The sequence below is a fragment of the Terrapene carolina genome, unplaced genomic scaffold (assembly GCF_002925995.2).
Source record: "Terrapene carolina triunguis isolate 2854851 unplaced genomic scaffold, T_m_triunguis-2.0 Scaffold189, whole genome shotgun sequence".
NCBI lineage: Eukaryota > Metazoa > Chordata > Testudines > Emydidae > Terrapene > Terrapene triunguis.
Window position 1 is genome coordinate 1,001,145 of NW_020664540.1, and position 15,105 is coordinate 1,016,249.

Consider the following 15,105-nt stretch of genomic DNA (forward strand, 5'->3'; position numbering starts at 1 on the left):
CACTAATGTCTGGCAAACAGATTTAAAAATTACATATCTCAGACCCTTTTGCCACCCAGTTCTTACATCCAACTGACAAGCTAACCCTATATTTTCCACAAGAAATTGCATGACTAGATGCTCCACGTAAGGCTCTTGGGAACCCTATACAATAGTGTTATGAATTATTTAAAAACATTTAACAACTAACAAAACAAAAAGGTAATCTTACTAAGGAAAAAGGATGAATCCTACATAGTTAAACTATGTTAGGCTAAGAGGACTTGCAACCAGTACAGGTAATACTGTCCTATTGCTAAGAAAAGGAGTGCCACTGCTTCTTAACAGCTTTTCCTCATCCAGAAGCATGAAGTTAAAGTTATAAGCTTGTCAATATTTACATTCTCACCATATAAAAAGGGAACGCCCATAAAAACTTGATGCCTGAAAAATACATGATATGGCTGATACTTACATATATCAAACTCAAAATATTCAACTTATTTCAGTAGTATAGACTACATTATTTTCAAGAAAAATTTGATTTTCTGTTTCATGCACATTTCTTCTAAATGTATGAGATCAGGAAGACAACTCTACTGTAAAAAAAATCCAATCTGTTGATAGCACACATACACAAACACGAACATCAAGCTTTTTACATAATAAGCTATTTGAAATGGCAATACAGTGACATGGGGCCAGGCTATTCTGGGGTGGCCCTATGAAAAATTCTCAAGAAAAATGACCAAAAGGTCTTGGGTTTGTCCTGATGTGGAAATTTTGAAAAGTAAAAACATTTGCGAGATAGGAAAAAACATTTCCCACCCAGCAATACATATGGGTAGCAGTGAAACTGACAAGAAATCAGGTCAGTTTCATGCTGCTACTGCTTAGGAAAATTATGAGCAGCAACAGACACAGCCACTGGAGTTTTTCCACTGGGGAGGATGAATGAAGAACAGAGGCAGGAGAAGTAGCAGAGACAACCACAACAGCAGGTGGAAAGCTAGAGAAGAAGTAGAGTAGTGAGACTCCCTTCTATCCTCACAGTAGACAGAGAACTCTACACTGAGAGGGGTAAGAGAAGGCAGCGAATTTGCTTACATCCAGAGAGAAGGGGCCTTCAAATTTACCAGACAGATTTTACTGTACAATTCCTACAACATCCCTCTTCCTTAGCAGATAGGATCAGGGGATTGGCTTTTCACCTGTCATTGCTCCTAGACATCAGGCTTCCTTATCATTCATGACACACTGATGCAAGTAGCCTTCTGGTTATTACGTGTTTAGTAGAATTTCCAACTGTAATGGGCGAGTGTGGGGCGGGAAGGGTCAAGAGACATGCACATGGGGGAGACAGATTGACGAGATGAGTTAGAAGAGAGTACTACAGTATAATATGAAACATTTAATTGATTCAGATCCATTAAGTTGTGCACATTGTTAGACCATGTAACCATATGACTTATTACCTTTGTCCTCCCCACCCTCCTTTTGACTATTACACTCACTTGTATTTTGTCTTTAATTATGTTAAAAGCTCAAGGGCAGGGACCATCTCTACCTGTGTTTGGTGAGCTCCTAGCACTATGTGGTCATGACCTTAATTCAGGCCTTTGGATATTACTCTAAAGGCTGGTCTACCCACAAAATTTGTGCCGCTTTAATAATACTGATATACCTAAAGTGGCACAACACCCTTGGTGTGTAATCAGCTATACCAGTACAAAGGTGCTTATGCTCCCACACAGAAAGAGGAAGATATACCAATCTAAAGGTGCCTTATACCAGTTTAACTGCTTCCGCACTGGGGGCATTGTACTGATATAACTATTAAGAAAAAAAAGTCACTCTCCTAACCAGAATTGTTACACTGGTAAAGAAACTGTGGCCATGTCTACACTACCATGTATGTTAGCAAAACAGTTGTGTATTGTATTTAATTCCTTTAAATTGCCAGATGAATAGCATCAGGGGCTGGGAGGGGTTCAATGGTACAGGAGCAAAACCTCTTTTTCACTCTTGCCAGTTGGCACTGGATACACATATCAAGCACTGCATATAAAATAACAAACCTTTTACTTGGGCCTCATCCACACAGAAGTTGTAACAGTTTTATCAAGAGCATTTTTAAACTGATTTAAATAAACTAGTACAAATCTCTGTGTAAACATTATCAGTTTAAAACTGGATTTCATCAGTTTAGCTTGCACTGGTAAATTTAGTAATGATGCAAGTTGAACCAATATAAAACTGATTTAAACGAAATTAAATGTCCACACAGCGTTTTGCAATGGGTTGACTAAGTTAGTTTAAAAACGGGAACAACCGTGTTTAGACCAAGTCTTGGCAAACTAACAGTATGCATTTAGCATCACTGTGGGCAAGGGGAGAGAATATACAGAACACATTTAGGATGAATGTTATTTTTGCTGTTTGTTTATTTGGCTATGTGCATATGCAATTAGCTAAGATGTGCACACAACTGAGATAACTGTACATAAATTATGAGAATCTCGGCCTAGGTCTTCCATAGCAACTAGTGATTTCGAGTACCCAACTAGGGTATGATATTTAGAGAATAATTGCTCAGCATTTTCCAAAAGTCTGGCCCCTTTCAAGGTCTCTCAAATTGGGCACCCAAAAAAACACTAATTGTGTTTGAAGGTTTAGTCCCTGGTAAGTATTATTAGGTTTCAAAGATCAGACCCTTATAACCTGAACAGTGGAAGTTCACAGCTCGGAACCACTTCAGGATGCCAATGGCCCTGTTCTGCAGACTTACGCACACGCTTACCTTCATGCATTACAAGTACTTCCACTGACTTCTATGGGATTACTCAAAGTGCATAAAGTTAAGCACATGCCTAAATCTTTGCAAGATCAAGGTCTAAAACAGCACCATACATTTGCACATTCAGGAAGTTACCTTCAACAATCATTAGGACTAAAAACTTGTCTTTTTAATTAAGTCTTGCATTTGGATAATCTGAATCTGTCAGAGAAACTGTATAAATATATCAAATGGATCAGGAGTTAGACATCTTGGGATTAAGAACATTAGGATATTGCTTATTCCACTATCAGGAAGGAAGGGAGCCAATACGTGTAACAATGAAATAGCAATGGATTGTAAATATTTCAGTTACCTGTCACATGTTGGGAGTCAGTTACAAGGATAATTCATCTTGTATCACAATCTTAACTGCACTTAGACATTCTCAGTCTGTGAATTTCTTTACCAGATCACCTAGGACACTCATACATTATTATTTTCAAAAGAAAGTATTCAGGCGCTTAGTTCCCATGGTGGCAGGTGTGGTATAAACAGCTAGATAGCGATGTCTACATTAAGTGTATATTCCCACATGAAATCTTTGGAAGACTTAAAAACTCAGTCATGAGTCTGTGCAAAGCTTTGGCGAACTGGTACTTTTACACTGTCAGAGACAAAAACCTATTAGAAAACATCAACAAACCCACCTGATTTTTACACACTAAGATTTGCTTGTGGCAGAGCATTCTATTCCTTTTGCTGTAATGAGTAAGTCAGTCACATCCACTAGATTTCATCAAGATTCTTTTCTGTGATAAATTTGGATTTGAGAAAGCAAGCATTATTAGACTTTTCAAAGCCTGAATTATACCTTGTTTGCTTAAAACTCATCTCTCAGAAACTGCTTGTCTGAATGACCTCAACTTATGCCAGTTCTCCTCTTGCAACAAACTACACTTACAAAGTCTGAAGTGCACAAGTTTGAAGAATCTAGATAGGACTAAAAACACCAGTAAAGAAAATATTACTAACTTAACTCTGGACTAGCATTTCTCCATATTAAACATACATACTGAAAAGAAATCTAAAATCAAAATTAGTTTCCATGTAGGAATCTAACGAGACAATTAGTCACTTCAGTTCTGTGACTCTTGTAGTTAAGCCATTTATTTCCAAGAACTATACAACAATTCCATCACTACCAAATCAGAAATAAGCATATTTGTATGAAAGAGCTAGTTTAACTTCACCTGGTAAAGAGATTCAGTGAATTGAAGTTCACTAACTAAACTGACATCCACTCAGTTTTCTTATACTGATGAGACTTCACTGGCATCAACTAGAAGTTGTGGTGACAAAAGTATTTTCTTGGCAAAACTCAACTTAAAGTAATATTTCACATGAAAAAGCTATGTTGAAAGAAGGTTATTTAGGTTCCAAGTTTCCATAATTGAAAGTTAGGAAACGTTAGCTTTATGATCGCAACCACAGTTGTGCCCCCTTATGCATCCATGCTATGCACGGAATAAGACAGAAGCCCACTTAGAAAAATAGTATGCGATCATGTATTTAAAAACAATATAGGGGAAATAAATTAAGCAACCTAAATTCTAACTGTCAGTACATTTCCTAACTTTCAAGTTCCGAACTTTCAAGTCACAATCAAAATAACATTATTTTAATGTAGTTATGTATTCAATTTCCTGGCAAAGTTTTCCTTAATATAAATAAACGGTGATTTTTAGCAGCTTATCTCTCAGCAAAACATGAGCAGAATTTCATGGGACAAAGAAAAGGCACTTCTCTAGCCTAAGGACTTTCTCCTTGCTTAATTTCCAAAGCCTGTGGCAAACAATAGAGGTATGGGGGCCTCAAAAAAAACCACCACTAGAAATTTTTTAAATGGGGAAATATTAGGCAACATAAATACAGAGCTTGCTGCTAGCTTCACCATAATACCACACATTTTGCCAAAAGAAAGCAAGTTTGTATTCAGAGACCATAATCTTTTCACTAATTAACCAAAATTTATTTGAATTCATCTGAATTTAATTATTCTATAAAAGATTAAGATAGGGAATATAACTTGTTTCTTGTGGCAAGATTATGTCATCTACCATAGATTTATAGATTCCATGGTCCATAGAAGGGACCATTGTGATCATCTAGTCTGACTTCCTGTAATAACACAGGCCAGAGAACTTCCCCAAAATCATTCATAGAGCAGAACATACAGAAAAGCAGTCAGTCAATCTTGATTTAAAAATAGTCAGTGACAGAGAATCCATCACAACCCTTGGTAAATCGTTCCAGTGGTTAATTACTCTAAGCATTAGAAATTTAGGCCTTAAATCCAGTCTGAACTTGACTAGCTTCAACTTCTAGCCATTGGATTGTGTTATACCTTTTTCTGCTAGATTAAAGAGCCTATTATTAAATATTTGCTCCCCATGTAGATACTGATAGACTGTAATCAAGCCACCCCTTAACCTTCTCTTTGTTAAGCTAAATAGACTGAGCTCTTTGAGTCTTTCACTACAAGGCATGTTTTCTAATCCTTTAATCATTCTCATGGTTCTTTTCTGAACCCTCTCTATCAATATTGAGTTGTGGGCATCTGGACTAGACAATAGTTCAACAGTGGATGCACCAGTGCCAAATACAGAGGTAAAATAATCTCTCTACTCCTACTTGAGATTCCCCTGTTTGTGCAACCCAGGATCACATTAGCTCTTTTAACCAGTATCACGCTACCAATAGTTGAGTCCCACTATTCATACCTGATGCATTAAAATGGGTGTTCAAAGCTAGGAGAAACACTGGGTAAAATTTGAAAATGGGAAGTAGATATTCTTGAAGGAGTGATAAGCTCCTATATGCCAGTTACTTTTGAAAATTTTATCCTAAGTAATTAATTTAATAAGCCCACTAATTTGGAATATGAAAACATATTATAAAGGCTTGGTCGTATGTCAGTATTAAGATTCAGGTAAGATTTCCACTTAAAGCAGAGATTTAGCCTTTTAAAAAGAAAATGAATACTATGCACCTTCCCAAAATTTACAGCACAATGTTAGTAAAGATGGAATTTTCTGGGACTGCCACTGAATTGCTTAGTTTGAATTAAATTTAAAAGTGAATTTTTGAAATGTCCCAGTGATTGACTTTTTGCAGACCGCCTTTAAGTGGTTGGTTTGTCACCGTTCAATCTTTCCATATAGTTAAGATTCATTACCAGCTACCTTTGAATGTACATTAGATTTTAATTACACAAAGTTATCAATGACTGTCAAGACAGCAAGGAAAACAGGGAAAAAAACATACTCATTATAGCTGTCACATCCTATACTTATCAATGAAGCTCTTTATGCCTTCAGTAAAAGTTGCCACTGCATCACCAGTGGATGATGCCACTAGTAAAGATCATCACTATTTTCCATGGGACTGAAGCTACAGGCTGCCCTCAAAGATGGCTGCCATTTCACTAAAACCTGCCACTAGTTGACATAAATGAAATGTAGAACATCTATGTTTTGTTGGATGCTGTGCCATAATTTACATACTGTAATGTTTTTTCACTTTGAGGTTTCTGTCAAAAGGATATTTTCTCACGATGTGAATTAAATAAGCTATTTAAAAAAAAATAAAACCAACCACAAGAATCCCTGTACATACACATCGGCAGGATTTGAACCCACAAACCTTCAGATCCCCTACACCATTTGAGTTACTGAAATAGCCTTTTTTTTTAAATGTGGGAAAGACCTAACACACACTTTGATCCAGTAAATAGTTATAATTATCTGATAGTGGTTCTCAACCAGGGATGTGTACACCCCTGTGGGTACAAAGAGGTCTTCCGAGGGTACATCAACTCATCTAGGTATTTGCCTAATTTTACAACAGGCTACATAAAAAGCACTAGCGAACTCAGTACAAACTAAGATTTCATACAGACAATGACTTGTTTATACTGTTCTATATACTATATGCTGAAATGTAAGTACATTATTTATATTTTAATTGATTTATTTTATTATATGGCAAAAAGGAGAAAGTCAGCAATTTTTAAGTAATAGTGCTGTGACACTTTTGTATTTTTATGTCTGATTTTGTAAGCAAGTAGTTTTTAAGTGAGATGAAACTTGTGGGTACACAAGACAAATCAGACTCCTGAAAGGGGTACAGTAGTCTGGAACAGTTGAGAACCACTGTAGTAGATGGTAGGAGGAGGCTTGAGATTGCTGATGGCTGTGGGAGAGGAGTGTTACCTCTGGTCAGAGCAAGGGGACTAGTAATCAGGACTCCTAGATTCTATTCCTGGCTCTGGGAAAGGAGTGTTGTCTAGTGGCTAAAGCAACAGCTTAGGCAGCATCACCAAGAATTGACATCTAACAAATTCTTTCTAACAGTATGAGACTGGGGTATGCAATATTAAGAACTTGGCTTCTGCTCCTAGTAAGGACATTCTCAAATAAGATAACTCACAGATTGTGCAAACTGTGTGATTGATACTTGCCTACCTTCTAAGGTGGTGGTGGTGAAATGAGCCCTTTTTCAATAAAAAGTTAAAAAGTGAAAAGAAATGTAAACAGCTAAAAGCAGAAGAGAGATCTGAACTCCTTTCCTGGCTTCCAGTTCAGCTCACCTTCCCCTACTAAAGGTCTTTTTATGGAACCTCTCACCCTCTCTTCCCTTCCCCAGACTCAGAGCTTGATTCAACTGAAATACTACACTTGCGCGCTCTGCTTGCCATGGGAAAATTAGACTATCCTGAGTCAAGAAGGCAGCCTCTTGGCTCAGTTCCAATGGGACTGAAGCCACAAGGAAGATGACCAACCCCTACATTCTAACAGTTAGGAAACAGTGAGGAGATGAGCAGAAGCTTTTGGCACAGAATCAGGAAGCAGCAATCAGAGTTCCAGGGAGAGAGCAGCTATAAGCTCCAGTGTTAGGGACTCAGCAGCTTCTGTAAAGTTCTGCAATTCTGAGATGCTCATCCACTGTAAGGAGCTGTGGCCAGCCTGGTGGAGTAGATAGGGTAATTCACATTGTTCTACTGCCCCAGGAACATGAGCTCCCTTGTGCCAGGTTTAGGAAGGGTAGCTCCTCCCCCCGTCCCCCACCTCAAACATCTTTGCTTCCTCCATATCCCTACAAGCCATAGGAAATATTGAGATAAATCCCGGTCTGTCCTTCCATGCCCAAAGCCTCCTTTCACTTGTCAAATTAAGAACCTATGAAAATCCATAAACAAAAGTTTCCCTTAGAAGTGGTTAAGTTAGGCTTTGTCTACACTAGAAACTGAACAACAAAAGTTTTGTCGTTCAGAGGTGTGGAAAATAAACCATACTCCAACGACAAAAAAGTTTTGCCGATAAAAAGTGCCAGTGTGAACAGGACTTTGTCTGCAGAAGAGCTCTCCTGCTGACAAAGCTACTGCCGCTCATTGGGGGTGGAAGTTTTTTTGTTGGCAGAAGAGCTCTCTCCTGCTGATAAACAGTGGCTGCACTGTGTGCCTTTTAGTGGCATGGCTGTAGTGGCACAGCTGTGTCACTAAAAGGTGCGTAGTGTAGACATAACCTTAGGTTATGTGTAATATCCCCCAGGTTAAAACAGAAACAAAGAAATGCCAGTTATATGTCCCCTCTTACACAGCACATTTCCTTTGACAGTGACACACTCCATGTTGTCAGAAGGAAGTTCCTTCTGTCTCCAATGACAAGACGACACGTTGATCTCCCTCAAAGTAGAACTACAACCTAATACTTCCCCCACAAACATGACAGGTTACGTTCAACTTGTGCACATCAACCTTGAATATTTGCTAATACTGAGGCTGTAATTAAGATTTTGCATTCTACCACAAGGAAGATGTGTGTCGTGCGTTGTGTTTCTTTATTAGTTGGAGGCAGAAGCAAGTTCCTATTGATGAGGAGTCCATCAGTGGAAATATGCTGTGAGGGTATTAGGGTACAGATAAAAGGTGTCCCATAATTGGCATTTATTTGCTTTATAAGGCTTGCACAGTTGGGGGAGAACATATTAATCAACCTGGATCATCTTTAAAGGTAGTTTTTTGTATATGGAATATAAAATATACAGAACTACGTTTTTAGACCTTTCCTTTTCATCAAACTGTTTTGATTATAAATTTTTATCCCTACTTATAAATCCTATAGCACCAGATGGCAGCTTACATGCATTATTAAACAGTTACTCTGTTACATTAAGATGGCCTACAGTTATTGATTTGATAGTACCACAATGCAACAAATATGCTGCTATTACTAGCCATACTTCACATCAAGCCAGAAAGCTTTTCATATTTATTCCATGAGTATGATGCATAAGAATAGGAGAACCAATTTTACAAGTAGTAACAGATTAGTCTCATTAACACACTGGATGACAATATGGTGGTTGTCCAATAAGAGATAATCACCAAAGAACTATAGAGAAAGTACCTTATCCTCCAGAAATCAGCCTGCCCTAACCTCTCTTCTCAATCTCAGGGCTAGACTATAAACAGTCTGTTACAATCATATTCGGTAACTTGTCTGCATGTAAATTCAAAAACTGAAATGATCATACACAATTGGTTACAAGAATATGGAAACAGAATCCACTTTGCAGATGACATACAAAAAGCTCCCACTACAAAACAAATGAGCAATGCACCCATTGCTGCAGACTTGCAAAGCAGATGCAATAAAGTGGTTAATTATTCAGTTGACAATCACACTACTGACATCAACAGAAGACTGCAGGAAGCGAATCCCCTTAGTTTGTTAGCATATAACAAAGAGTGGTGGTCCCCACACAGAAATTAAGGAGAACCAACTATCCCAATATTTTAGAGCACTAGTCTAATATTAAGGCATTTATTAAGATAAAGGAGTTGACTTCCTTACAACCCCCTCCCCAAGGAAATCCTTTTTTTAAAAGTGTTTCTTTAAAAATCCACTTCACGTGTGTGACAAAGAGGATAATGCAAGGCGCCCATGGTCTTGCAAGTGTTACTTCCCCCACAGTTTTTTATCCCATGAAGAAAGTTAGTCACCTTCACCAGTCAGTATTATTTATTTCAACAACCCAAACAGGTCAGCTACCATCACCAATTTAACATAAATCAGGGTAGTAGTTCCAATCCAGTCTGACAATGCTATGCCAAATGACTACCTATAAATAAAATTCCTAACGTAGTCAGGCACCTTTACAAGAAAAAGGTTTTATTCTATGTGCCACCACCTGCACCTGCCTTTCCTTTGTCAGTAGGACTGTGGATTTTCTGCGTTTAGGTTGCTTAGCACACCATGAAACTAACACAAATAATGCTACTATCACAGGGATTGTCTGGAATTGCCCCTTTCCTTCAGATGTGTGTTCAGACTAAAAAGTGCACCCTAAATGTCAAGTGCCCTCCCCACAAACACCCCCCCTCCGCCGCCCTTCAACTGATTACAACAAATCCGCCACAAACAGGGCACAAAGCCTTGCTAAATAAACAATTTCCTGGCATGCCCCTGCTGCCCCCACCCTTTCCAGGTAGGCACCGGATTAGCCTGACATTTCAGGCTAAGCCAAGCAGGGTTTCAGGCCAAGGGCACTCCGGGGCCACTCCTTTTACTCACTGCCAGGCGGCTCTTTTGGAAAGACGGCAGAGCTGGGAGGCGGTGGTTACGGGGCTCCAAGGGTCACATCCTGGCGGCTAGGGTGTTACCAGAGGAGGCGTCACACCCAGTGGGCGGCCTCTCCTCTCCATGCAAAGCCCGGGGTTTAACCCCGGGGCGTGGGGGGATGACTAGTCGGCGCTGCCCCTCCCCAGCCAGCTTTCAACGGTCCAGGGCTGCTCCCAGCTCCGGGGCTTTCCTCCCCGTCCCGCCGGGAGGTGTCCGAACCGCCCTCACCGGCGATCCCTCCATCGCCCGCCCTCCCCCGACAGGCCTCACCCCACTCGAGGAAGTCGGAGACGTATCGGTCCCTGCGGAGCGGCGAGTCGCGGCTGCACTCGGTGTAGAGCCCGACAATCAGGTCCAGCAGGGTCTCCACGCTCAGCGCGCTCTCGTTGCGCCGCGGCCCGTCCAGCAGCAGCTGCTCCAGCATCTTCAGCCGCACCTTGGCCGACATGGTGCCGCCGGGCGGAGCCGGGGCGAGCCGGCCCGGGCAGGGGGACGGGGATGGGGACGTGCAGAGGCCCGAGGCGCCGCCGCTTCAGTGTCCCCGCGGCAGCGGCAGCACCATCCGCTCCGCGGCACTCGGCTCGGCGGCCCGGACCCGGCAGCGGCGGGGTCTCCTCCTCCCCCTCACGCCAACATCTTGGGAGCCCCCCCGGGGGCCGGGCAGCTGCTTCCACGGGTTCTGCCCCAGGCCCGGCTGGTCCATTGACCGGTCCGCCCGGACCCGGCCTCCTGCGCCCGCCCGGCCGCCGCGCCCGGCTTCTCTCAGCGCCCTACGGGGAACGGGGGTCCGCCGCGGCTGCTCCGCCTAACGGGACCGGAGGCCTCAGGTAGCCCGGGGCAGCGGCGACTCTTCAGCGGTGGCGAACACGGCTCTGTCCGGAGGAGGCACCAAGCGGCCCCAGCCGGGACCCAGAGCTACGCCCACCACGCTAGCGTCCCCACGCACGGACGTGCGGGGCGGGGCGAAGCCGTACTGAGGAGTATTGGGGAAAGCCGCTTGCCGTAGTGTGAAATAAGGAAGGGCAGCTATCAAGTGTCTTTGGAATGAATTCCGCAGATTCGTCACCCGTGAGCGGAGGCGAAACAATTCGTTCCCTGGCAATGGAGGGGAAGTGGAGACTTTGGCGTCTCCTCAGCAGATTCGCATCGGCTCCTCCCTTCTTTCTGATCTGCCCCTAGGAAAATTGCGGCAGCTGCTTTGGGGGGGTTTCAGGTAGGGCCAGTGGGTGAGGTAACCCCAGGGCAGGTGTGGGACCGCTGCGTTTCACTGCAGCCGCCCACGCAGAGCGCAGCCCCCAGGGCAGGGCACAGACAGAGCCGTGCGCAGGGGGAGGGGTTGGCCGAGCTGGTCAATAAGGCAGCCCCGGAGCCGTCAGGTCAGGGGCCGGGGCCGGAGGCCCTTCACACGCGATGGAGCAGCGCTTCGGGGCCCGGGACGGACCTCTCAGAGTAGGGTTACTCTGTTATGATTTGAAATGCATCTGGGGGTCACTCCATCCCAAAACCACCGCCCAAGCTTTAGTAATGGTCCAGCACCGGGGGGAGGGGGAGTGCGACACTGTGATATTAAAAATAACAGGAGTACTTGTGGCACCTTAGAGACTAACAAATTTATTAGAGCATAAGCTTTCGTGGGCTACAACCCACTTCTTCGGATGCATATAAAGTGAAATATATTGAGGAGATATATATACACACATACAGAGAGCATGAACAGGTGGGAGTTGTCTTACCAACTCTGAGAGGCCAATTAAGTAAGAGAAAGAAAACTTTTGAAGTGATAATCAAGATAGCCCAGTACAGACAGTTTGATAAGAAGCAAGTGTGAGAATACTTACAAGGGGAGATAGATTCAATGTTTGTAATGGCTCAGCCATTCCCAATCCCTATTTAGCCCTGAGTTGATTGTGTCTAGTTTGCATATCAATTCCAGCTCAGCAGTCTCTCGTTGGAGTCTGTTTTTGAAGTTTTTCTGTTTTAAGATAGCCACCCGCAGGTCTGTCAAAGAATGGCCAGACAGGTTAAAGTGTTCTCCCACTGGTTTTTGAGTATTATGATTCCTGATGTCAGATTTGTGTCCATTAATTCTTTTGCGTAGAGACTGTCCGGTTTGGCCAATGTACATGGCAGAGGGGCATTGCTGGCACATGATGGCATATATCACATTGGTAGATGTGCAGGTGAACGAGCCCCTGATGGTATGGCTGATGTGATTAGGCCCTATGATGGTGTCACTTGAATAGATATGTGGACAGAGTTGGCATCGGGCTTTGTTACAAGGATAGGTTCCTGGGTCAGTGTTTTTGTTCAGTGATGTGTGGTTGCTGGTGAGTATTTGCTTTAGGTTGGGGGGTTGTCTGTAAGCGAGGACAGGTCTGTCTCCCAAGATCTGTGAGAGTAAAGGATCATCTTTCAGGATAGGTTGTAGATCTCTGATGATGCGCTGGAGAGGTTTTAGTTGGGGGCTGAAGGTGACAGCTAGTGGTGTTCTGTTATTTTCTTTGTTGGCCCTGTCTTGTAGGAGGTGACTTCTGGGTACTCGTCTGGCTCTGTCAATCTGTTTTTTCACTTCAGCAGGTGGGTATTGTAGTTTTAAGAATGCTTGACAGAGATCTTGTAGGTGCTTGTCTCTATCTGAGGGATTGGAGCAAATACGGTTATATCTTAGAGCTTGGCTGTAGACAATGGATCGTGTGGTGTGTCCTGGATGGAAGCTGGAGGCATGTAGGTAAGTGTAGCGGTCAGTAGGTTTCCGGTACAGGGTGGTATTTATGTGACCATCGTTTATTAGCACAGTAGTGTCCAGGAAATGGACCGCTTGTGTGGATTGATCTAGGCTGAGGTTGATGGTGGGATGGAAATTATTGAAATCATGGTGGAATTCCTCAAGGGCTTCTTTTCCATGGGTCCAGATGATGAAGATAAACAGACTCCAACGAGAGACTGCTGAGCTGGAATTGATATGCAAACTAGACACAATCAACTCAGGGCTAAATAGGGATTGGGAATGGCTGAGCCATTACAAACATTGAATCTATCTCCCCTTGTAAGTATTCTCACACTTGCTTCTTATCAAACTGTCTGTACTGGGCTATCTTGATTATCACTTCAAAAGTTTTCTTTCTCTTACTTAATTGGCCTCTCAGAGTTGGTAAGACAACTCCCACCTGTTCATGCTCTCTGTATGTGTGTATATATATCTCCTCAATATATTTCACTTTATATGCATCCGAAGAAGTGGGTTGTAGCCCACGAAAGCTTATGCTCTAATAAATTTGTTAGTCTCTAAGGTGCCACAAGTACTCCTGTTATTTTTGCGGATACAGACTAACACGGCTGCTACTCTGAAACCTGTGATATTAAAAGGTAATGTAGTGGTAGCCAAGCTAATACAATAAGTTGTCAAAAAAGAACATACAGGGTATTTTATTTAACCCAGAACAAATGGAACTGGATTCCACCTACTTACAAAAACATTAAATAGATGAATATATAATAAAGTATGTATAAGGGATTGAAAATATATATATATACACACACTCTCTCTCTCTAACTTACTATTAAGTGTACTTAACTACATATATTTCTCTAAATGAAGAAAGATATCTATACCTATCTCAGTCTGCACAGGCTATTATAGGGTTGTTTATTATATCTAGTTCAAAGTTCCCCTTTCCCCAAATATCTCACTGGGTACTATCTACTACCCAAGTCAATCTCTGAGCCACAAGCACCTCTCATAACTTCCTGAAGGAGAGGGACTCAGGCCCAGTGATGCTTGCTTGTGGTAGTACACATTAGACCAGACCCACTGGAACGGCAGTACTTTGGGTGCTCCTGTTCTGCATCTCTGGGTCAACATGAATCAATGACAGGAGATTACTAGAACTAATGCTCAGGAACAAACACGCTGATACCGAAGAACATGCCATCAAACATAGACTGACTTGACTAGCCAGCTTTAAACTAAGGGCCCCTCATCTGCATGTCTGTCTGTCCTGCTCAATCTCCATCTCTCAACTTACTCTTGACTTCCCTCTGTTCCTCTGGCCGCCCTCTCTCACTCTCGCTGTTTCTCTCAGTTAACTCACAGACTCTCAGTTTCTCTCTCTCAAGTTCCACAATGCCTGCATCTGTCTGTCAACTGTCTCCCCTCTTCTCCTCCAACTGTCACTTCCCCTCACTTAGAGGGGAAAAATGAGTGCTTTCACCCTGAACACACCATAAATCCGATGTCCCCATACAGCATGGAGTATTACATACTGGAAGCGATCGCCAGGCATCATGGCCACTTAGGGTCGAATGGAGTATGACATGCTGGAAGCTCTTGTTTTAGGGGACATTGCCCCCAGGCATAATGTCATTTCTAGGACACAATCACTGTGGGCCATGGATTGTGATAACATGCTGGAGATGTTAGTTGGTTCCATGGATTGTGACCACATAGAGACACTGTCTGGCATGTCCTGGGACCTGTTATCTCCATGACCTACTCAGATCCAGATGTAGAACTGTATGCTGGTACCTGTCAGCTGCATGCACTGATACCACTTAGCAAGTGTGGTCTCAGACTGAGACCACAACTTGTCTAGTGGTCAAACTGATTATACTAAAAATCTGCACTTCTAATGTGTAGGGAAGCTACTACGGAGTGTCTCTACCTTT

The 15,105-nt window shown here is 42.5% G+C and overlaps 1 protein-coding gene across 2 annotated transcripts in view; it reads right to left on the bottom strand.

Moving 5' to 3' along the window:
* The window catches only part of CDC42BPB (CDC42 binding protein kinase beta), a 117,693-nt gene extending 106,358 nt beyond the window's left edge, over positions 1-11,335 (bottom strand). For both annotated transcript variants that reach the window (XM_024203518.2, XM_024203517.2), the window contains exon 1: positions 10,711-11,335. In XM_024203518.2, coding sequence (XP_024059286.1) covers positions 10,711-10,888 — 178 coding nt within the window. In that variant the 5' untranslated portion in view covers positions 10,889-11,335. The remainder of the gene's footprint in view (positions 1-10,710) is intronic.
* Positions 11,336-15,105: the final 3,770 nt, after the last annotated feature.